A 24,000-nucleotide genomic window follows, 5' to 3' on the forward strand; every position below is an offset into this window, starting at 1 on the left:
TAATATTTTTATTTTAAACATTTTGAGAGTTACTGTTTTCTTAGAAAAAAAAAGAAATTGAATACAGCTTAACGGTAGTCATTTGTCGCATAATTTTTTTGTCTAATTTCATGCTAGAGAATAAATACTGATATCTAGGTATATAGATCATTTTTAACGTATAAATAATTTTGATGCACTTTCTAAATTTGAACATTATTAGTGAATCTGAACACTATTAGTATCGATCTAAATGAATCTTAATTATATTAAGAATGCAATTAATTTTTTTAGATATAACGCAAAATGGAGAGAATATCAATGAATATGAATCAGCAGTACCAAAACCTTCTGGAAGAAATTTGGATGTTACTAGGCGGGCCAAGAAAGTGATACCTGTCGACTTTGACTTTAAGGTCTGTTTTTATATTTTTTTTATTATAGCATGTAAATATATACAAATTAATCCATCTTTATGTATCTCATTTATGATTGAAATAGTCAATACAAATTGTTTTTATCAAATTTTTATCAAAATTTTTTATTTTTTACGAATTCTAAAATTCCAAAAATTACTATTATTAATTGAAAATAATGAATTGACACATCATATATTACATCACTATTTTCTTTAAAACTGTTTTGTAATAATAATTCTATATTAATATGATGACTGTCAAGGACTTTTATTTTTACGATCACTCATTATATTAAATTAATTTGAATTTAAAACCTAAAATCATATTCAAATTGAACAATCACAATAATTTTTCAGTTTATATTAATTTAATTTTTATATGTACTAATTTAGGTATATTTAGAAAATTCATGTATGTATGTATAGTTTTTTATTCCTAGTATATTTCTTTGTCATGTTTCTTTTTAAAAATTGTGACATGGTACTTTTTGGCCCTCACAAGAAGCATACATTTCGACTACATGATCAATTTGGGTTTTACATCCTTTACTTAAAAGGAAAGCGTAGATGAAACCATATTGATTAGTGTGCAGCCTTGTTTATTTGCAATCGCGTTTTTATTTTTGTTACCGGAAAATAGATCACGGGCGATGTTGGCGATTACTTAACACTTGTATGTTAGCGAGTATTCCCAATCGGCGTGAAAGAAGAATATCAACATGAAGAAAGGATGCCGAAGAGCGGAGAAAAAGAAATCATATCACTTTTATTGCGATTCACTTGTATTGTGATTCTTAGAGTTGCGGTTGCTGTATTCGATTGCAGCATGCCGATGTAAATGTCGGATGTCAATTACTTTGAGCGTGGAGACATCATTCTATCGATTATTACGAGAATCATACGGAACAGACATCTCTCCACTCAAAGCTATATGGAGATCTCGGTTAGATGTCCGAACAAAACTTTGGATCGAGATTTCGATATTTAACTCGAAGAAATGCCACCCACTTGAGAAGGAAAATCAAAAGAACCATAGATTCTGATTGGAACAAAGAAAAAGAGCCAGTGAAGTTGTTGAAAAGTATTGTTAAATTTTGAGTATTCTGTGAAGGCAAAGAATATGTGCGGTCGATAGAACTCGTGTGATTAATCGATATATCTGCCAATATAGCTGCAAGGACTACAAATAGAGGGGTGATAATTACCTGCATGTCTTCCGCAGGATTATGAAAGCGCACTTTCATAACAATTAGAATATTGCGAAGATCAAGAATGTGCCGAATTGATGAGACAAAAAAGCATTTGTAAAACCAATAATTCCACTTTAGGATCTCTTTTATTATTTTTGATTCATTTAATCAGCCGACTATTCCATTAGAATTGACCAATCGCATTTGTTGTTAATAATAATACCCGATTAATTTAAAAGAGTTAATTGAAAAGAGGCTCTTAATCGGATGGACATACATGCCGCGAAGTTCTATCTGTTACTATCTTGCATATGCAGTGGCGGTCATATTTAAAAACACTTAATAATTTGACTTTAAAATTTTTCGTATTTCTATTGAGAGCACGGTGTCAATAATTTATTTCTAAATATTTTAGAATCCTGATGTATATATATATATATATATATATATATATATATGTATATATATATATATGTTTTATCGTCAGATCCAAAGCGATTAAATTTCGATTTATCGATAAAGATTATTTTGGATCATTACTGGGGGCGTTCAATTCAAATGTTCTTTTGCGAACACAATCCTAGCTAGACGATTTTTTTCTGAAATGAGCAGCTTCTTTTTGGCAACGCGTCCATATAGTTGAAATTTGTTTAGTCTTCGTCAGACAGTCCGAATGCATATTTTTTCATCGATATCGCCTGATATTTCACTAAATGGCAACAGCAGTTTTGAATCTGTCCGTTTCAGATAATCGATGAATCATGCGATTAGTTCTTCGATCAGTTTTTCTCAGTCTCGTTTTGCGAGGAATTTTTTCTGATATTCCATGCTTAATGTGTTGTATAGCAAGCTATAACGGATGTGTTTAGTTGTACAGAAATCTAAATACTTAATGAAAGATAACTTTATTATAGTGTTTTGGAAAGCTCTCGACATCAGCTAGATTTAGGAATTAAGATTCTGGAATTAAAAATAGGGTGTTCCATTTAAAAAAATCGACGTGACTTTGATTTAACTTTGGCGACGCCGCTTAAGATTAAACTGATATGATCAGTAAATAGATTTTTTTAATTCTTTTGTCTGAACATTTTTACGATTGGACTTTATCCTGCAAAGATAAAAAAGTGGTATGGATGATCTGAATACCCGTATAACAAAAAAATGAGAGTCTCCCATAAAAACAAAGTTGACTTTTATATAACCTTGGCAATACCACTCAAAATCAAACTGATAAGATCAGTAAATAAACTTTTTGAAACCCCACAACTCCTTCTAATACTTTTTTTCTAAAATGCATCCATGATGAGTTATTTAACTATTTCCATACTTTTGAAGGACCCTGTATATGGCCAATTAGGCGCAATTCTTTATTTAACAAACAGAGAGCGCAGACTTGGGATTTTGAAAAGGCATTTATATATATTAAAGTATTCTACTAGAAGAGTATTTGAGCAAAAGGATAGGACGCCATACTCAGCTATTTTCGAGGAAAATCCGTTTAAAGTTTATAGCATTTCTTATATACCGGCCGCGTTAAGTTTACTGTCGTCAAGATCGCGTAGCTTGAGCGCTCCTGTAATACCAATTTGTCGATCCGGGTTCGATTCCTACCTATTACATTTTTTTTTTAATCTAAAAAATATTTATTATATTATTATGTTAAATATATATTATATTATTATGTAAAATAAAATTAATTTAATTAACAATTGTTTTCATTTGAAATTTTCACTTTTAACTTCTAATTAATAATTTAAAACAGTTATTATAGTTAATAGTTATAATTATGGTTAATAGTTATTATAGTTATTATTTAATACAAAAAATATTTTGTAAAATCGGTAAATCTTTATATTACAGGGGACACAGCTCTGATGACTTTGACTTTGATATATGTTATAGAGGTGAGGGTACAATTTTTCCTCATAATTTAATTGGCGGTCTCGTATAATTTTTGAGATATATTTATATAAATATTAGTAAATTTTTACATTAGAGGATAGCTCTGATAATCTTGATATATATTGACGTGGACATATATTGTCAAGGACACTCTCCTAGTAACAATCAAAAGGTTTTAACCAGTAGTTAATGTTTATTAAAAAGTTATATACGGAAAAAATTTGAAAAATATATTAATTTTTACCAGATCAAAGAACTAATTTCCTATTGTATATGTAGATATAATATATATATAGGTGGGATGGAGTTTCGTCTTTCCCTCTATACCCTGCTCTAAAAACCAAACCCAAAAAGCTTGTTTCAGTTTGTACTAATAATTGTAAACATATAGATTTGAATTAAACTTTGTGCAGAAAGTTGTAAACTCATGTGGAATCTCACTTCGCATTGAAGTGTATGCTTGGAGACAGTATGTTCCGCCCCTCCCTCCCCTCCTACGGGGGAGCTCCACTACCGAAAGAACTAACCTAACCCAATCCGTATCACAGATGATAGTTAAAAAAAAAAAATAATAATTTAATAATTTACCTTTATCATCGATAATGCTGAGAAACTCATGAAGACGCATGTTGATGATACAAACGACGCATAACTAATACCTAATAAATAAACTAATGTAAGCAGGAGATCCAGGTTCGGTTTCTAACTGAGGATATTTTTCGCAAAATAATTGCGAATTTTTACGTGGATTGATTCGTGGTCGGGCTCCGTCATGGCACACGCCCTCCCTTCTTATTCTCTTTTTATAAAACTATGATTACCAAGTATAATTATAAAGATAATAAAATGGAGGCTTTGCTACATGCAAATCTAGTACCTGTTGAAGGAGTTAGGTGTCCTACTGGATTCCAAGCTTAGTTTTATAAAATTTGAGACATCTCTGCGAGATAGTTTACTATCCAGGTAAATGTAATTGTCCTCTCGAGCTTTTTAAACTTAACATAAAGACGTTTCTCAGGGATAAGAGTGACGTGGAGAGTGTCACCGCTGCGGTCCGACCTGCAGTCATCGAGAGAATAGGACCTCTCGAAGGATGCAGGTCGGACATCTCTCTGGAGTAGCGGTCGTGGGGATTTGAGAATATACATGTACAGTGTTTATGTAAAAACTCAAGTACATATCTTTGCATTAAAAATTCAAATATTATATTACAAAATTACGTCATCTTGATGTTCAAATAATATTAGGTGTACAAAAAAGTTCTGAGCTTTTTTTTGTAAAATTCAATCTTTATTCAAAAAGAAACAAAAAAATATTAATCAGCGAAATATTCCCCGTTTGCATCAACGATTTTTTGCCATCTTTTGCCGGGTAGCTTGCGAATTCCTTGATGATAGAAGCTCACCGGCTTCGAAGCGATAAAGTTATCAATGCATTTTCGTATCTTTTCAAATCTCACGAAATGTGTATCAGCCAAATGATGCTGCAGCGACCGGAATAGGTAGTAATCGCTATGTCTGGGCGCTATGTCTGGGCTATACGCCGCGTGCGGGAGAAGTTCCCAGCCTAACGCAAAGATATGGTCCTGAGTCGCTTTTGCAACATGGTCGAGTATTGTCATGAAGCAAGATCACTTTACGACGTCCTTGGCCAGTAAATGGCCTCTTTTCTTCTAATGCATCGCTCAAATTGGTCAATTGTTGTTGGTAGCGGTCTGCCGTGATTGTTTCACCCGGTTGTAACAACTCGTAATACAACACACCTTTCCAGTCCCATCAGATACAAAATAAAACTTTCTTGTCATGGATATTGGGCTTTGGCGTCGATGTCGAAGGTTGACCAGGGTCAACCCATGATTTTCTACGTTTAGGATTATCATAAAAAATCCACTTTTCATCGCCTGTAATGATTGTGTGCAGAAAATCTTTTTTCCGGAACTTTGAAAGCAAAGTGAGTGCAGTGTCACGCCGACGATTTTTGTTGTCTTCGGACAATTCATGCGGAACCTATCTGCCTTCCTTCTGAACCTTTCCCATCGTATGTAAACGTACGGAAATGGTTTGTTGCGTAACGCCAAGCTGTTCTGCAAGCTTCTTTTCAGTTTGCACAGAGTTTATATTCAGCAGTGCTTGCAATTCGTCCGTTTCAATCTTTTGAGGGCGTCCAGCACGCGGTTCATCTTCAAGACTGAAATCTCCTTGGTGAAATTTTTGATACCATCTTTTACATGTAGTATGACTTACAGCGTTCTCTCCATATGCAGCACAAATCAGTGGCTTCAGCAGCATTTTTCTTCAGATGAAACGCGAAGTGGATGGAAAATCGAATATGCTCTTTTGTTATAGCCATCGTGAACACTACTGATTTTTGAGGTTATGTGCATCAAACGCCAAACCGTATGGCATTTTAGAAGGCCAAATGTTAACGCTTTAAAACCGCAAAAGGGCGGGAAGATATATAAAATTTAAATTGTTATTTTGATTGTATGAAATCTAAAGCTCAGAACTTTTTGTACACCTATATAATATATAATACTCACTTATAATAATATGTATTTGTATAAAAGATATCAAAAAGTGACAAGTTATAGTTACGTTATCTCGAAAGTTCAATATACAACTGCTTTTAAAAAATAAAACTCATAATGTGATATGTATCTTTATATTTCCATTAAAGCCTTCTTATTCTAACTCAAATGAGTAGTTCTAATTCTTTTAAAAAAATAATGATATCATGAAATTGAAAATCATCACCTAACTTAATTCGAATAATATGTATCCAATCTAAGTGATATATTTCTTAAATAATATCATATATACCATTTATATAAAAGATTTGATATCAATAATTGGCGCCAAGTTATATAAATTTCAAATACATTTCAAAGTTTCGAAAAATAAAATCTAATAATTATATCTATAAAGGATTTGATGCTTCATATACATAACAATAACGTTTCATTAAACATATTAAACACTGAACATATGTTTTCTAACTAATAACTATTAGAATTCCAAAACAGTTTCAATATTGCACGATATATATAAATATTCTGCATTCTACTATATGTTTTAAATAGAGCGATATGTTTAGATAATAATACATATTAATACATATTATTAGAAATATAGAGCGACCTTAAAATCAAACAGACATAAGGTATAAATACATAAGGTATAAATACACATATATAAATACATAAGTATAAATAAAATTAAATATTGACAGACATTATAAAAGACGACACAATTCTTTACTATAAAATTATGATTGCCCTTAATAAATTTATTATATATAATATAGAAATAACTTATATGCAATGAAATATAAGCAAATTTAGTATTACGTACAAGTTTATTTTATACAACGTAAATTTCACAATATAAACAAGAGAGGATTCGACCTCTTGCGACATTTCAACAAATTCGACTTCTGAAGATTCGACTTCTTGAGACTCCTTATGTTTGACTCACAATATAAGAGAACGAAGAATGAGAGAAAGCGTCGTTCGCTACGCTCTTAGATATAGAGACTTCGAGAATCACGTGCGGACCAATCGTTGCGAGAGATCATACATGGAGTCGGATTGGCCGGGAGGTCGCAGTTGCTCAGTCATGGACATACGCTGGAATCGTTTTGTTTTCGGGGAGATTTCAGTGAGCCCACTTAGTATATTTCGTTATATCGTCAGAACATTTACTTTAAAGTAAACTTTTGTACAAAAATTATTTATGAAAATTTGAAAATATATTATGTAAAATCTATATTTTCATATTATACTGTTTATATATTTTTATTTAAACTTTTTTGTAAAAATAATATATAAATATCTTTAGCACCTCTGGGTTTTTTCTTAACTTGCGCATCATCAATTTCAATCCAAGATTGTCCTTCTCTACATATACGAGGGTAGTCTGAAAAGTTTTGAGCTTTAACATGAAGATGACGTTACTCGTCAAAACCATTCTAGTACTACAATAGTATATGCTTTGAAAGACTTTTGTGAAAATTTCAGCCATTTTGGACGCTCAGTTGTTGTTTGACAGTCGTTTGTGTCAGTCGATGTCAGTGTTTTTGTAAAAATGGAAAAAATTGAATATCGTGCCGTGATTAAATTCTTACATTTGAAAGGCAATACGCCTGCGCAAATTAAAATCGAGTTGGACGCTGTTTACGGGAACTCTTACGGGGACCCCATCATTTGCCACCGTAAAAAGATGGGCAGCTGAATTTAAACGTGGTCGTAACAGCTTGGCTGATGAGCGTTCGGGACGGCTAAAAACTGCGACCACCGCTGATAACATCGAAAATGTTCACCAAATGGTACTGGACGACCGTCGAATCAAGGTTAGAGAGATAGCAGAGGCTATGGGCATATCGAAAGAACGCGTTTGTCATATATTGACTGAAGAATTGGATATGCGCAAGCTATCCGCGCGTTGGGTGCCGTGCTTGTTCACTTTGGATCAAAAACAAATTCGAATGAACATTTCCAAGGCCGTGTTGGAGCGGTTCAAGCGAAACGAGTCAGATTGTTTGCGTCGATTCATAACTGTAGATGAAACTTGGATCCACCACTACAGAGACAAAAGAACAGTCAAAACAGTGGACTACAAAGGGTGAACCTGCTTCGAAAAAAGTGAAGACGGTTCCATCAGCTGGGAAGGTAATGGCGATTGTTTTTTGAGATAGTCATGGAATTGTGTGTATCGACTATCTTGAAAAAAGTAAAACAATAACGGGAGCGTATTACGCATCATTACTTGATAAGCTGAAGCAGAAATTACAAAAAAACGGCCGCATTTGAAGAAGAAGAAAGTGCTGTTCCATCAAGACAACGCACCTGCTCACACTTCGGTGGTCGCCATGGCCAAAATTCACGAACTGCACTTCGAATTGGTTGACCACCCATCGTATTCACCAGATCTGGCCCCCAGCGACTTTTTCCTGTTTCCTAAGCTTAAAGTTTCGCTTGGAGGACAGAGATTTTCATCGAACGAAGAAGTCATCGCATACGCCTATTTTACGGAGCAAGACGCCAACTACTATTTGGAGGGGTTAAAGAGGTTAGAGTATCGATAGGAAAAGTGTATCGACTTAAAAGGAGATTATGTTGAAAAATAAAACTATATTTGACCGAAAAAATACTTGTTTCTATGTTAGGCTCAAAACTTTTTAGATTACCCTCGTACTTGTGTAATGATTTTTCTCAATATCTGTACCATGATGAAATATAGCATTTATTACTTTATATTGCTGTTCAGCTATAAATTTTAGTTATATTTTTAGTTATTTGGTATAGTACATAAATTAAATTTCTGTGGTATCTTTATTAATTTATTTTCCTCTAATGAAAAAATAGACAAATAACAAGTATTTCTTTTGTCGACGTTTATTCATTTTTAAATAGTATATTATTTTTTTCATAACCAACATTCACATAACTTGTCATATAAAGTCATATGTCAATTAAGACATATATGAATATATATGTATTTAATAAATCGTTCAGATTGTAACTTTTTTTATTCAAACTTTTAATAAAAATAGAAAGAAATAAATAGAAATAAATTATTAATCAATAGTAACTTTTACTATAATCACAGGATTTGCATCGACTGGTAGAAATAATTTGATGCTGTGTTAGATTTTTGAGATAATCATATTCTGTACAAAGAGCAATAAGAAATTCGAATGCATCTCGTTTAATAGGAGCCGAAAAATATTCTCCTGTAAAGATTGTCGTATATCATAAATAATTATTCATTTCATATTCATCGGTACCCAAATAAATTTAAAATATTTAACTTATAATGAAATAAATGCTTTCTGATAACATTTATATGCAATAAACATTGTAAAATGGCATTTGCATAGTAGGAAAACTTATCTATATTTTGAAAACTATGCAAAACCCAATCAGTACTTTGTGGGCTTTTTTCATCTGATTTTTGAACGTAAATAACCATTTTTGACAATATCTATGGAACTTTTTTAACTTTACGATAACGGTGTTTTGAAATAGTGATCGTTTGCATACTCGAATTAACTTACGCGTTACACAAGTCGTATTCATTATTTTATATTATTATTATTATTTTTAATATATATTCATTTAAATATTAAAATATTAAAATTCATGTCTCGCTCGCTCTCGTATCGTTCTTTCACTATCTCATTCGCTCTTTCGTTGTCTCGCTCGCTCTCGTATCGCTTTTTCGCTGTCTCGCTCGCTCTCGTATGCGAACATCATTTCGAAAGATTGACCACTAACGCCGCTGCCTCGTAGTGGTGAAAATTGCAACCGTAGCCCATACGATGATAATCGAGAGACACGGTCGTGGCTCGTTGCCAAGTGTGAGCGCTAGCGCTTCACGAGCGCGAGACCGACCGTGTCTCTTTACGCGAGCTGACGAGTTGCTGATCATCAAGATTATCAGATCTCAGTAACGGCTGAACTGATCAATTTCTAAATAGGCGCAATCGATAGCTTAGATTAATTTTTTTCTACGTGTCTTGTGAGCGAAGATATTACAATTCAAAGTCCGATTCTATAGAAATTTACTTTTAGAATGTCATCGTTATTATTATAATACGACACTGGGAGAGGAAAACTAAAAACACTTTTATTATATAATTTAAACCCAAGCTATCAATTGCGCCTATTCAGAACTTGATCGGTTCAGCCGTTATTGAGATCCGATAATTTTGATACTTAGTAACTCGCAGGCTCGCGTAAAGAGATGGCCGGTCTCGCGCTTGTGAAGCGCTGACACTTGGCGACGAGCCATGACCGTATCTCTCGATATATGTACGAGGGTAGTCTGAAAAGTTTTGAGCTTAACATAGAAACAAGTATTTTTTCGGTAAAATATAGTTTTATTTTTCAACATAATCTTCTTTTAAGTTGGTACACTTTTCCCATTGATACTCTAACCTCTTTAATCCCTCCAAATAGTATTAGGTGTACAAAAAAGTTCTGAGCTTTAGATTTCATACAACCGAAATAACAATTTAAATTTTATATATCTTCCCGCCTTTTTGCGATTTTAAAGCGTTGACATTTGGCCTTCTAAAATGCCATACGGTTTGGCATTTGATGCACATAACTCAAAAATCAATAGTGTTCACGATAGCAATAACAAAAGAGCATATTCGATTTTCCATCCACTTCGCGTTTCATCTGAAGAAAAATGCTGCTGAAACTACTGCAATGATTTGTGCTGCATATGGAGAGAACGCTGTAAGTCATACTACATGTAAAAGATGATATCAAAAATTTCGCCAAGAAGATTTCAGTCTTGAAGATGAACCGCGTGCTCAAAAGATTGAAACGGACGAATTGCAAACACTGCTGAATATAAACTCTGCGCAAACTGAAAAGGAGCTTGCAGAACAGCTTGGTGTTACGCAGCAAACCATTTCCATACATTTACATACGATGGGAAAGGTTCAGAAAGAAGGCAGATGAGTTCCGCATGAATTGTCCGAAGACAACAAAAATCGTCGGCGTGACACTGCACTCACTTTGCTTTCAAAGTTCTGGAAAAAAGATTTTCTGCACAAAATCATTACGAAGCGATGAAAAGTGGATTCTTTATGATAAACGTAGAAAATCATGGGTTGACTCTGGTCAACCTTCGACATCGACGCTAAGCCCAATATCCACGCCAAGAAGGTTTTGCTCTGTATCTGGTGGGATTGGAAAGGTATGTTGTATTACGAGTTGTTACAACCGGATGAAACAATTACGACAGACCGCTACCAACAACAATTGATCAATTTGAGCGATGCATTAGAAAAAAAGAGGCCATTTACTGGCCAGGACATCGTAAAGTGATCTTGCTTCATGACAATGCTCGACCACATGTTGCGAAAGCGACTCAGGATCATATCTTTACGTTAGGCTGGGAACTTCTCCCGCACGCGGCGTATAGCCAGACATGGCGCCTTCCGATTACTACCTATTCCGGTCGCTGCAGCATCATTTGGCTGATACACATTTCGTGAGATTTGAAGAGATACGAAAATGCATTGATGACTTTATCGCTTCGAAGCCGTTGAGCTTCTATCGTCAAGGAATTTGTAAGCTATCCGAAAGATGGCAAAAGGTCGTGATGTAAACGGGGAATATTTTGCTGGTTAATATTTTTTTGTTTGTTTTTGAATAAAGATTGAATTTTACAAAAAAAAGCTCAGAACTTTTTATATCTAATAGTTGGCGTCTTGCTCCGCAAAATAGGCGTTTACGTATGCGATGACCTCTTCGTTCGATGAAAATCTCTGTCCTCCAAACGAAACTTTAAGCTTAGGAAATAGGAAAAAGTCGTTGGGGACCAGATCTGGTGAATACGGTGGATGATCAACCAATTCGAAGTGCAGTTCGTGAATTTTGGCCATGGCGACCACCGAAGTGTGAGCAGATGTATTGTCTTGATGGAACAGCACTTTCTTCTTCTTCAAATGCGGCCATTTTTTTTGCAATTTCTGCCTTCAGCTTATCAAATAATGATGCGTAATATCCTCCCGTTATTGTTTTATATTTTTCAAAATAGTCGATACACACAATTCCGTGACTATCTCAAAAAACAGTCACTATTACTTTCCCCGCTGATGGAATCGTCTTCACCTTTTTCGGAGCAGGTTCACCCTTTGCAGTCCACTGTTTTGACTGTTCTTTTGTCTCTGGAGTGTAGTGGTGGATCCAAGTTTCATCTACAGTTATGAATCGATGCAAAAAATCTGATTCGTTTTGCTTGAACCGCTCCAACACGGCCTTGGAAATGTTCATTCGAATTCGTTTTCCAAAGTGAGCAAGCGCGGCACCCAACGCGCGGATAGCTTGCGCATATTCAATTCTTTAGTCAATATATGACAAACGCGTTCTTTCGAATATGCTCATAGCCTCTGCTCTCTAACCTTGATTCGACGGTCGTCCAGTACCATTTGGTGAACATTTTCGATATTATCAGTGGTGGTCGTAGTTTTTGACCGAACGCTCATCATCAGCCAAGTTGATACGACCACGTTTAAATTCAGCTGCCCATCTTTTTACGGTGGCAAATGATGGGATTCCCGTAAGAGTCCCCGTAAACAGCGTCCAACTCGATTTTAATTTGCGCAGGCGTATTGTCTTTCAAATGTAAGAATTTAATCACGGCACGATATTCAATTTTTTCCATTTTTACAAAAACACTGACATCGACTGACACAAACGACTGTCAAACAACAATTGAGCGTCCAAAATGGCTGAAATTTTCACAAAAGTCTTTCAAAGCATATACTATTGTAGTATTAGAATGGTTTTGACGAGTAACGTCATCTTCATGTTAAGATTCAAAACTTTTCAGACTACTCTCGTATATGTAGTGTATGTGTATATATATATATATATATAAACACACACACACACACACACACACACACACACACACACACACACACACACACTACGTGTGCGTGCGTGTGTGTGCGTGCGTGCGTGCGTGCGTGCGTGCGTGCGTGCGTGCGTGCGTGCGTGCGTGCGTGTGTGTGTGTGTGTGTGTGTGTGTGTGTGTGTGTGTGTGTGTGTGTGTATCATTGAATTGTTGTTATTCTAAATACGTTATTTGCGATAAATATTATCACATGCCTCTGTGGTCGAAAAAATAAGATGCCTGGCTGGTAAGCAGGAGATCCAGACTCGAGTCCTGGCTGAGGTAATATTTTTCGCAAAATAATTGCGGATTTTTATGACTGGTTCGTGGTCGGGCCCCATCGTGGCACACGCCCTCTCTTCTTATCCTCTTTTTATAAAAGAATAACTAAGATCACCAAGTATAATTATAAAAATAATAAAATGGAATAAATAAACAAAGATACCACTAAAATAAATATCAAAATAATACATATAAACATATATGTATATATGTACACTATCCATCCTACACAAGGTGTCATGTAAACAGAATAATAACATTTCAAAATTAAGCTTTATGTAAGTATATCTCGAAAACTAAACGAGATTGTCGATTAATTTATAATGAAAAATTGATCAGTATCCTTACTTCTATAACATATATCAAGGTCAAGATCATCGGAGCTGTGTCTCCTAATGTAAAGAAATACCATGATTGTCTTTTATGGCACATGTGTAATGCTCAAAACCCGCGCACTGTTAAGTATAATCGGAATTGTTTGTAACTGTTACGTCCGTGGTTCTGGATGAAAGATAATATCTTTCGTCAGGAGGAGGAGAACTCGGGTGGACGCACGGAATCTCTTCTGTTCTCACGGAACGACATCGTGAGATCGATCCGCGAGTCGAACGCGCGCGTTAAGGGGGCAGGGATCGGGTCAGCGGTGATGTTATTACCCTTGCCTGCGCCTGCGCTATCGGTGGTCCGTTTTTAGGTCAGAGAACCGAATCTCTTTTACCAGGGATGGACCTAGTGCGATCCTCAGCGAGCCGGGAATGGCCCGAGGTCAAGTTTTAGGGTAAAGAAATTAAGACGGAATTCGGGTTAACTAATTTAATAATAATAATAAAAAATGAATTACAATGTTTTCTTTGTGTACATCAAAAGGGTTGAGATACTGGTTACAAAAAGAAAAGAAAAAATTTTATACATAAATTTTGAAATATAGTAAATGACAACAGACAAAGAAAAATCTGGATTTATATATGGATTTATTGTCCCAATTGGGATAAAAAATTGGTGATCGCGAGCATGGGATCGGGTTGCAGGTGTGGCGGAGGATCAGGGTGCGCGCTGCGGAAAGCCTTGACTGGGACGAGGTAGGGAAGAGGATCACGGGAAATATACATAGGGATGGTATCAGATTTGGTGTTTTGAGATCTGATCCCAAAACTGGCTGTCGGGTTGAACTTTCTTTTGTTGAAGAAGGTGCCAGGAGGTGGATGGGTGGGAGAGCGAGGAAATTGGTGGACGAGATTAAAGAACTTCTCCACGTCGAAGTTCTCTGGAGTGCACTGTTTTTCAAATTCGGCCGCGGAGCGGAGGGCGGTGGCGTATTGGTGTAGCGAGATGTTAGCTAGCCCCGATTCTACTTCTATCAATTGCTCCGCGAGTTCTTCGGCGTGACAGGTTTCGCGACGAATCCGCTTATTTGACTTCTCCCGACGGTGTCGCAATGCCCGTTTCGTTCGTCTATTCGGGATGGCGTTCGTTTGGTTCACTATGTAAAAGAGAGTCAGATGAAAGAGAAATTGAGGAATCGAGATAAGGCAGCTTCACCGAATCAATCGGCGGCTTGCCAGGTTGGAATGTTGTGGAATCGGGGGAAGCAGCTTCACCGAGTTAATCGGCGGCTTGCCAATTTGGAATGTTGGGGTGTTTTAAAGAGACAAATATGTAGAGGTCGCGAACTAAACTGCCAATTTACCGCGGGAAAAAGTGATAAAGATGGACTTACTTTTATTAGCGGCCGCTGGTGATGGTCGAAAAGCGTGATGGCTAGGCTGGATTGTCGAATCACGAAAATGTAAGAATCGCGCGCAGATTCTAACTGATAAAAAAGGTTTGTTGACAACTTCGGATAGTCCCGACCGTGAAGACGTGGAGCAATGAGAAGCGGGAAGAGAGTGATCCGTTCCAAGTCGCGGTTTTTAAAGGGTTTCGAAGGGGTGGGAATATCTGAGGGCGTGATAGATTTTCGCGTTGGCTTATCGAATGATAGTTTAGGAAAATTGTGAATATAGAGGAAGGAGGGGAGCGATGTTCTGTGAATTGTGGTTGTTTTTATATTTCCAGATTTCCTAGCGAATGATCGAATTAGTTAGTAAAAATTTTCCCGCCAGTCCACATCCTCAATCGTTCATTGGTGTGGCCGCCGACGGCCACTAATCGTTTCTTCTTGACTGGCGTTTCCCTTAGTTTCCCCACCAATTTGGGGAGTGTCACCCTCGAACGATCCGACGCGTTTCTTATCCGTTAGGAATTTGCTTTTGTTAATATTAATTTTTTATTGGTAGGTCATAAACTTGTCGGTGCCGATAAAGCTGTTTATCCCAAGATTTTTTTGATGGTGAGACATATCTCGAGAGGAAATTTTGTTTATTTAGGGTTTCCTTCGATCGTTCGAAGCGCTTCGTTTATAGATTAGCAGCCGTTGTTTTTTTCTTCCCGAAAGAGAAGAATTCGTGAAGTCTTCCGGATGTAACACCCCCCGACTTAGACAAATGTTGGGAATGCACAACATTTGCAACAATAGGATAATAATTCTTCTCTTTCGGTTTCCCTTTTTTTTTGTGAAGAAGAAGGAAGGAACAGGCGACCACCAAAACCCCTTCCTTATTCCCTCGTTCTTCCTCGTCTTCGCTTACATTAACTAACGTTACATTATATTCTCAATACTGTTTAAAATTAAATTGTGCGCAAATCATTCACTCTCCTCTCCCCTCTTTTTTTTTTTTTAAAGAAAAAATATCTTAAGTGTTTCATGCCTAACATTTGTTAATGCGTATTTATTTTGAAAGGACTAATTTCTCCTTGTTGTAGAGGGTGAAGAATGCGCAAAATATTGTATGCGGAAGTACTTGGATTCGATAAGAAGAGTATTATTACTTGTGTTGTTGTTATTATTATTATTATTATTATTATTATTACGATTACAAATAAATTCGGAAGAATTATAAGAATTTCGAAAGGATTTATGATAATTTTGGCATAACTCTATCGTATTCATTATATAGCGTTCAAGAGGAAGGAAATGATTTTATATAACGAACGATCAGCAAATTCTTGTCTCTCTTCTCTCCCCCCTTTTTTTTGTTATATTACGTGAGTACCACCAATCGTGTCCCGCTTGGTTTGGAATTATTTTGAATTATTTTTCCATGTTCTGCATCCTAGAATGGTTTTTCTATCCTCTTCCCCCTTTTTTTCTTAATACAAATGGTCAAGCCGTGGCCATTAGCCGTGTTAGCGCTCTTTACCTGCCTCAGTCATTGCGTATTGTCTGATTATATGATATGTTTGTTATATTAAGTAAGGTGACGTTCGCATGACAATTTATTCGACTTAGGCAATTAGATGTGTATGATTATTATCCTACCACTAACTTGTTAATATTATTATGTTGTAGTTCAGGGTCGATAATTGCAGATGAGGAGAGAAAAATAAAAATAATAAGCGCTCCCGCTCTCCAGTAGGCACTCAAGCAACATCGATATGAATAAAGAATTAATCGACTTACTTACTTTTCCTCCCTCTTTATGCCACAAAAAGAAAAAAATTAATATAATAAGTTTAATAATAAAAGAAGTGGATGATATATGTGTACAAGGAACTTAAGTAATTGTTATCAAAATTAATATGATTAAATTATTATTAAATTATAATGTTTATGATTGTTCAACTTAAACATTACTTTATTGACTAAATAAGTATACGAGATAAAAAAAAAGATATAACTAACAGAAATAAGGATAGTATAATAAAACAAAGGTTGTATAATTGAGTATATAGACTTATTTTTTTTAAATTGCTGGGAAGGTATCCACGATTCGGGCCTCTTTCTCGACTCGTGCCTCCCCTAGAGATATCAATGCGTCACGAAGGTTCGTGACCCCCCCCCAGTCGTCCTCGTGCGGCAAGACTAATTTGACCATTGCGGCCCCGTTTTCCAATGGACGTATGATGTTAATATATCCACTGCGTCCCTCGGCTAGGATTCGGCACAGGGCTCTAGTTTTTCCTGGACCAAAATCTAGTTGGTTTAGCCGGTCCTGTGTAGGCTAGTCCACAGATAAGATGCCTGCCAGCATAATTCTTGGAAACGTCCTTCCAAGCGGAAGATTTGATGGAATAGTCTCCACACTTGGCGTCCTATGTCTCTGAGATCGATCCGGGCGGTCCTTTGGACCGGGTTGACTCCCGTAATCAATCCCCTTTGCCATACGTCGCCGTCTTTTATGGCAACAGGCTTGTCTTTCTCTATGTCGTTGGGCCAGCAAATGAGTTCTTTGGATTTGCGGTTCATTCGGAAATTAAGTTCTTCCGATAGATCTTGCAGAGCTGATTCTCCATTTTTTAACCGCACCCAAAAAAGGAGCGGAAATTCCATTCGTAGAATCTTACACTCGAGACGCCCGCGAGTCAAACGGCTGGTATCGATGGCTTCCATTCTTCTCCTCTCCCTTTTATTTTTACTTTCTTCACTTCTAAAAAGTTTAATGATTGTTAGGTGGTTGAAAAGGGGGAATAGTAGATAGGAGAAGGAAAGAAAAGAGGTTGTTTTGTTGTTATTATTTTTTTAGTTCGAACGAAAATCCTGGTTTTTCCTCTGGTGGTAATAAAGGGTATACTTGGTTTTCGGGGATCTTACTATACAGGTCAGACTCTAGTACGTTGGCCTGCTCGGGTTTTTGAAACCTTTTTGTTCCCAACAGTAATAAAAGATGGGTAATAGAATCCCAGATGGCGCCCAGTAGATGTATGGACCATCCATATATGGTATGCAAAGCGTAACCATGTACGATCGTGTCTACTATTAGTTTTATGATTCTCCCGGTGAGGTATATTCCAATTACCCCGGCACTGATATTGCCGAAAATTAAGAATTTATTCCAAAATTTTTTCCATGCGGATGCAGCGATTTTTGTTATGGATGCTTCGTCTAATAGATTTGAGAGTGACCCCCCGTTCAGGGAGATTGGTTGTCCCATCATCCGCTTGGCTACCGTGTTGAGCACCGCCGGTCGCTCAGCAGGGAACAATATGTGGTCGCGTAGATCATTGAGATCATTTTCGGTGTATATTCCGCTTATAGCAAGCGATCCAGGGCTAACATATTTCCACGTAGGTTTGGTCATAGATTTCATAATTGTGGGCGGTAATGATTCCACAGGTTTAGGCATGAGTTTATACCATGAGTCCCCTAGGTGATACATAGTAGGTGCGAAAGAGTTACAATTTATCTGAGTTCCTTGTCGCAATAGTACATGGGTTTGCGGCGTTAAGTAATAGGTTTCGTTTCCCCGAATGACTGGTAGCTGATTGTAACAATTGTCAGTTCTTGTGATTTTTACTTCTACGGGTACGCATTTTACGATAGGTATTATTTCTCCGACTAACAGGGCCATATATCCAGATCCTTTCATTAGGTAATAAGCAAAGATATTGGGTATTTGAGTGGCTATAGCTAAAGCGTTTTTTAACATTCCCTGCTCTAGTTCGCATTATTGCAAAAGGATGTTTCTGTATAATTGATTTATCTGCGTACGGATGTGCTTTTCGACGTATACGAATTTGGAATTCATGTAGGTGAATATGTCGAGGTTAGAGACACGCGTTCGTTGTTTGAAGATCGTTACGCCACGCGAGGTTTCGAAAATGATTAATTTGGGATGTTCGGTTCGAGTGAGTGTATAGCCGCATGTTGCGTATTTTCCTTTGCTAGTCAAGGCGAAAGTTGTATCTTGTGCAGTTAATGAATAGACTACTAGTTGTTGTTCATTTACGTTATCTATTATTTTTTTTGTCTGCAATCCCACTGTACAATACTCCATAATTGTTGAATTTACAAGTGTCGGCGGGCACTGGATCCCAATAGGTTTCACCTCCCTCTATATCTGTGCAATGGGTGGTAGTGAGTTCACAGGTCACTCCGGATCTGAGTAGCACTCGATTACTATTTATTCGTACGTCGGCTATATATTCTTGTAGTGAGATTTTTATACTGGCGAGTACCACGACGTCAGTCCACGTGCCGTACGGATCCGAATACGTGCTCCCCTTGATCCATCGGCGTCTACGTGTCCTGCCAATGTTACTGGTCGGGCAGTGGTATGATTCGGTTTTAATCCAGTGATATATCCATTATGTAACTGATAAGTTCCATAAGAATGCATTCAATGGCATACTTCGCGTGATGTTTCCTCTATATATGAATATTTGCCATTTAACACATCCATGGAGTGGGAAAACATTCCGCATTTTTTTATTAATCTGTCTATTTCGACTTTGCATTGAATAACCCTTACTGACTCGAATTCGTTTATTTGTAGAAGTTGTATATAGACATTAGTTGAATTTACATTCTGTGGCGGGATGTCGCATTCTTCGATATTTAGTAGAGATAAGGTTGTTAGATTTTGTTGAGGGCGAGCCGCAGTCATAGCCTATTATCCCATGCGTTTTATGAAATCGGATTGTTAAAATTGCTATTATTACTGCCCAGCAATTATGGAGATCCATCTGAAAATAGTTATGTTTTTTTTCTTGTTATTTATCTGGAGGTAATTTAATATGCGAAATTCGTAAACGGTTAGGATGGACGATTCGACTATTTTTCTTTATTCTAATTTTTACGTTAGTTTTATTTAATATTTCTAGTACTTCGTGTGATCCGGTATACTGATCCCCAAATTTACCCGGTTTAGGTCTCTTTAATAGAAAAACGTAATCCCCAGGTTTAAAGATTTGAGGGTTGATTTTTTTGTCATAATATTTCTTTGATTTATGTTTCGCATTGATGATATTTTCATGTGCGTTCCCTCGAAGGTTATGGAGTTGAGTGACTAAGGTTACCAAATAGTCATCATAGCTAGTTAATTTATCTTCTGGTAAAAATTTTTCCGAAGGTATTCTTGCAATTTTTCCAAATATTAATTCGTATGGAGTATGTTTTGTAGCTTCGTGTACGCAGGTGTTATAATTAAACATTGCGAGGCTAACCCATCGGTCCCATTGTTCTTGTTCGTTTGCATATTGTTTAAGATAATCTCCTAGTGCGTGATGCGATCGCTCTAGAGATTCATTGGATTGAGGTTGTACGAAACTTACGAATTCTAAAAAGTTTCTCATTAAGTCGCTGACAAAATTTCTTCCCTGATCGGTTAGTATTGCTTTGGGTACTCCAAATATACAAATGAATTTATTAACAAAAGTCTCGGCTATTGTTTCAGAAGTTTGATTTGGTAGGGGGATTCTCATGCTGAATTTAGTCAATTGATCTTGCAGTGTTAATATGTATTCGTTTCCTCTCTGTTTTTTGTAGAGGCCCGACGATATCCATTGCTTGTCGAAGGCTGTTCCCGGAGTATCGGTAATTATCATGGGTTGTTTCGTTTTAACGCGTACTAACTTTTTCAATTGACATTGTAAGCATTGCTGAATATACCGTTGGATGTCAGATTTCATATTTTTCCAATAGTAATTATGCTTAATTCTGTTATACGTTTTAGTAACGCCTCTATGTCCATCTATAGGTGAGCAATGTGTTTCGCCTATTATAAAAGGGTGAAGATCTTTCGGAGGATATTTTACTAATCCGTTACAAATAATTAGTTTAGTTAATGAGTCGAGAAAGATCGTTTGTATTTGTGTCTTAATATTGCTCCAAAGAATGTTGCAAATAAAATCCGTTTTAGCAATGCTAATAGTTTCTAATTTTAATTCCTCTGTTATTTTTCGTAATTCCATCAGAGTTTGCGTTATATAATTTAAAATCATTGTTGGCCCTTCTCTCGACCCTTCCTCAATGGGTAAGGCCACATGAAAATAGTTTTTGCGTTTTACAACACTGCGGTCTACACAGAGCGAGTTTATTGAGGGTAGGCAATTCATTGCGCTCGAGTAATTTTCGTGCCCCAGAATCCAATGGATTTCCATCGATATCGACAAAATATGCTACATTATCTTTCCGCAAAAATAATAATTCGCGGGAATCAACAACATTGTTTTTCATTAGCTTATGGTCAATGATAGTTGGTTTAAGTTTATCTATATTATTAAGCTCTTCATTTTCTTCATTATTTATTTCGCTTCCTCCTTCATCGTCAGTGTTTTCGTCACTCTCTTTTTCCTTGTCGCTTTTGTTGGTTTGATCCGCAATTTCTTTGGGTTGCATTGAATTTAAGCGTTTATTTCGTTCATTTATCGTTTGGCTGCGAGTGAGCACTCTTCTGGCTCTGGGTGGATCGTGTATTAATGCTTTCTCTGTCTGCTGCACTGGTAATTCGTCCAGTTCTTCTTGTGTAAAGGGTATTGAATCCGTATTATCCTTAAACAGATGGTCGTCAGGTAGTAAATTTTCTGTTTTGCTCGTCATCTGAAAGATATAACTCGAAGTTTTCGTCCTCTTCTGTTTCTTCCTCCTCGTCGGATTCTTCTAACATTTTAGAAATTATTTCTGCATCCTTTGCTTCGTTGGGATTTAAAGTTCTCCGGTCAATAATTGCCTTGCAGTTCACTTCTTCAAAATTCACCGGATTCCTGGATAATCCCGCATCAGCATTTATGTTAGTTTTTCCTGCTTTGTATACGACATCGTAATCGTATTCGGCTAATTTTAATCTCCATCGTAATATTCTCATGTTGGTATCTTGAGCGTTTTTAAACCATAATAGAGGTTTATGATCTGTGACTAAAGTAAATTTTCGCCCGTATAAATATGGGCGAAAATGTTTAACACAATATAATATAGCCAGCGCTTCCTTTTCGTATGTATCGTATTTTAATTCATTATCAGTTAGAGTTCGTGACGCATACGTGACTGGTCGGTCCTTATTTATTTCACCCTGCGACAATATTCCTCCTACGGCTACTCCAGAAGCGTCGGTGATTAGGATAAAAGGCTTTGAAAAATCAGGATATTGCAACACGGGTTCTTCACATAATCTTTGTTTTAATATTTCAAATGATTCTTCTTGTTCTTGTGTCCACTCGAAACGTACGTCATTTTTTAATAAATTTGTCAAGAGTTTTGCTAATTTAGAAAAATTAGTAATAAATCGTCTGTAATATCCCGCTAGTCCTAGAAATTATTTAATGTTTTTAGGTGTCTTGGATCTAGGAAATCGTCGTACAGCCTCTAATTTTTTTGAGTCGGGTTTAACTCCGTTTTTGCCTCTAACGTGTCCCAAATAAGTTACTTCGGATTTTAAAAATTCACATTTGTCGGGCTGTAATTTTAAATTTGCTTCGCGTAATTTATCTATTAAAAGATTATATTTTCTCTCATGCTCTTCTAATAACGACGCGTAGATAACTATATCGTCCATATAAACAAATAGTTCCTTTCCTTGTAATCCTGATAAAACTAAATCCATTAATCGTTGGAAGATAGCAGGAGCATTTTTTAATCCAAATGGCATTCTATCAAATTCATAATGCCCAAAAGATGTTGTGAAAACGGTTTTATGGCTATCTGCTGGATCCATTTTTATTTGATGAAATCCTGGCTAGATCGCATACCGAAAAATATCGAGCTCCTCCCAATTGACCTAAGATATTGACTATATTTGGTAGTGGATACGCATCTCCGATAATTTTGTCATTTAATGCCCGGAAATTTAACATCATTCTCCATCGTTTATTTCCTTGGGAATTCTCTTTCTTGGGTATAATCCATATGGGCGTATTGTAAGGCGACTGTGAAGGTTTTACTATGCCCCCTTCTAGCAGCTCTTCTACTTGTTTGTTTATTTCCTCTTTGTGAATTTGCGGAAATCTATACTGACGGGTGTTTATCGGCTGGTCATCTGTTGTTGATATTTTATGTCGTAGAACATTAGTTGCCGTCAGTTTTTCCTTAGGTATATGAAACCTGTCTTGACTATTAATTATAAGATTTATTACATTCTCCTCTTCATAATTATTCAAGTGCTCTAGTCGTAATAATTCTATAATTTTTGTGAGTCTATCCCTTTGGTTTTCTTCCGATAGTATTAAGCATTCGGTAGCTCCGTTTTCCTTGTTATTACTTTGTATCCCTTGTATAACTTTCTCCTTATGTTTTGATTTGCGCTTTCGTATACATTCGTCTACTATCTCTTGAGATTGATTTTGTCTTAATTTAAAAATTCTCGAAGACGATTTTTTATTTTTCATTTCTAATTTGCCAAGATTTATTTCGTTCGACTTATTTATTTGTATTCTTTCCATAAGCTCTTTGGCGGTAATATGAGAGGGTTCATTTTTTTATTCGTTTTTTTCGAGATCATCCCAACTCTCGAGAATTTAACATCTTTTAACGAGACTGAGGCATTAATATTGTCGTTTTCCTTTAGGGAATCGTGTCGGATTACGTAATGAGGTTTGGTAACTTCCCTCCTCGTAACCGATGGAGCTGGAAAATGCTCGAGAAGTGCGGAAACTTCCATCGGCAATTCCAGAATTAACTCTTGAAGTGATTCGACAATTTTCACCTCCAAGGAACTCAGAATTTTTTAAATTTTCGGACGAGGTTTGGTAACTTCCCTCTCCAAGGATTTTGGGATGGGAGGATATCTCAGAGGAGGTGTGGTAGCTTCCCTCTCTGAGTATCGAAATTAAGATTTTTCCTTTTATTTTCTCTCATTTTAATTTCATTTTTATTTTTGACCTTTAAATTTTTATTAATTTTATCTCTATTTATGGAAATTTTAATTTCTTTATTATTTATAATTCCATCCTTTTTTGTCTTTGCATTCTCTCTTTCATTCTCATTTTTATTTTCATTTTTATTTTCGTTAACAATTTCAATGTCATTTATATTCATAATCTCGTCTTCCTCTCTACTTATTAC

General features: G+C 36.2%; 1 protein-coding gene and 1 pseudogene across 9 annotated transcripts in view; one reads left to right on the forward strand and one right to left on the reverse strand.

Annotated features, from left to right (window-relative positions):
- The window catches only part of spir (spire type actin nucleation factor), a 217,165-nt gene that overhangs the window by 89,224 nt on the left and 103,941 nt on the right, over positions 1-24,000 (forward strand). For all 9 annotated transcript variants that reach the window (XR_016140380.1, XR_016140379.1, XM_089081615.1 and 6 more), the window contains one exon: positions 274-395. Coding sequence is in view for 7 of the 9 variants with exons in the window: in XM_089081615.1 (XP_088937741.1) it covers positions 274-395 (122 nt within the window). In the remaining 2 variants the exon portion in view is untranslated. The remainder of the gene's footprint in view (positions 1-273; positions 396-24,000) is intronic.
- LOC148935260 (uncharacterized) lies at positions 17,738-19,688 on the reverse strand (annotated as a pseudogene).

This window comes from Pogonomyrmex barbatus, unplaced genomic scaffold (assembly GCF_055798465.1).
Source record: "Pogonomyrmex barbatus isolate J1 unplaced genomic scaffold, ASM5579846v1 scaffold5, whole genome shotgun sequence".
Classification (NCBI taxonomy): domain Eukaryota; kingdom Metazoa; phylum Arthropoda; class Insecta; order Hymenoptera; family Formicidae; genus Pogonomyrmex; species Pogonomyrmex barbatus.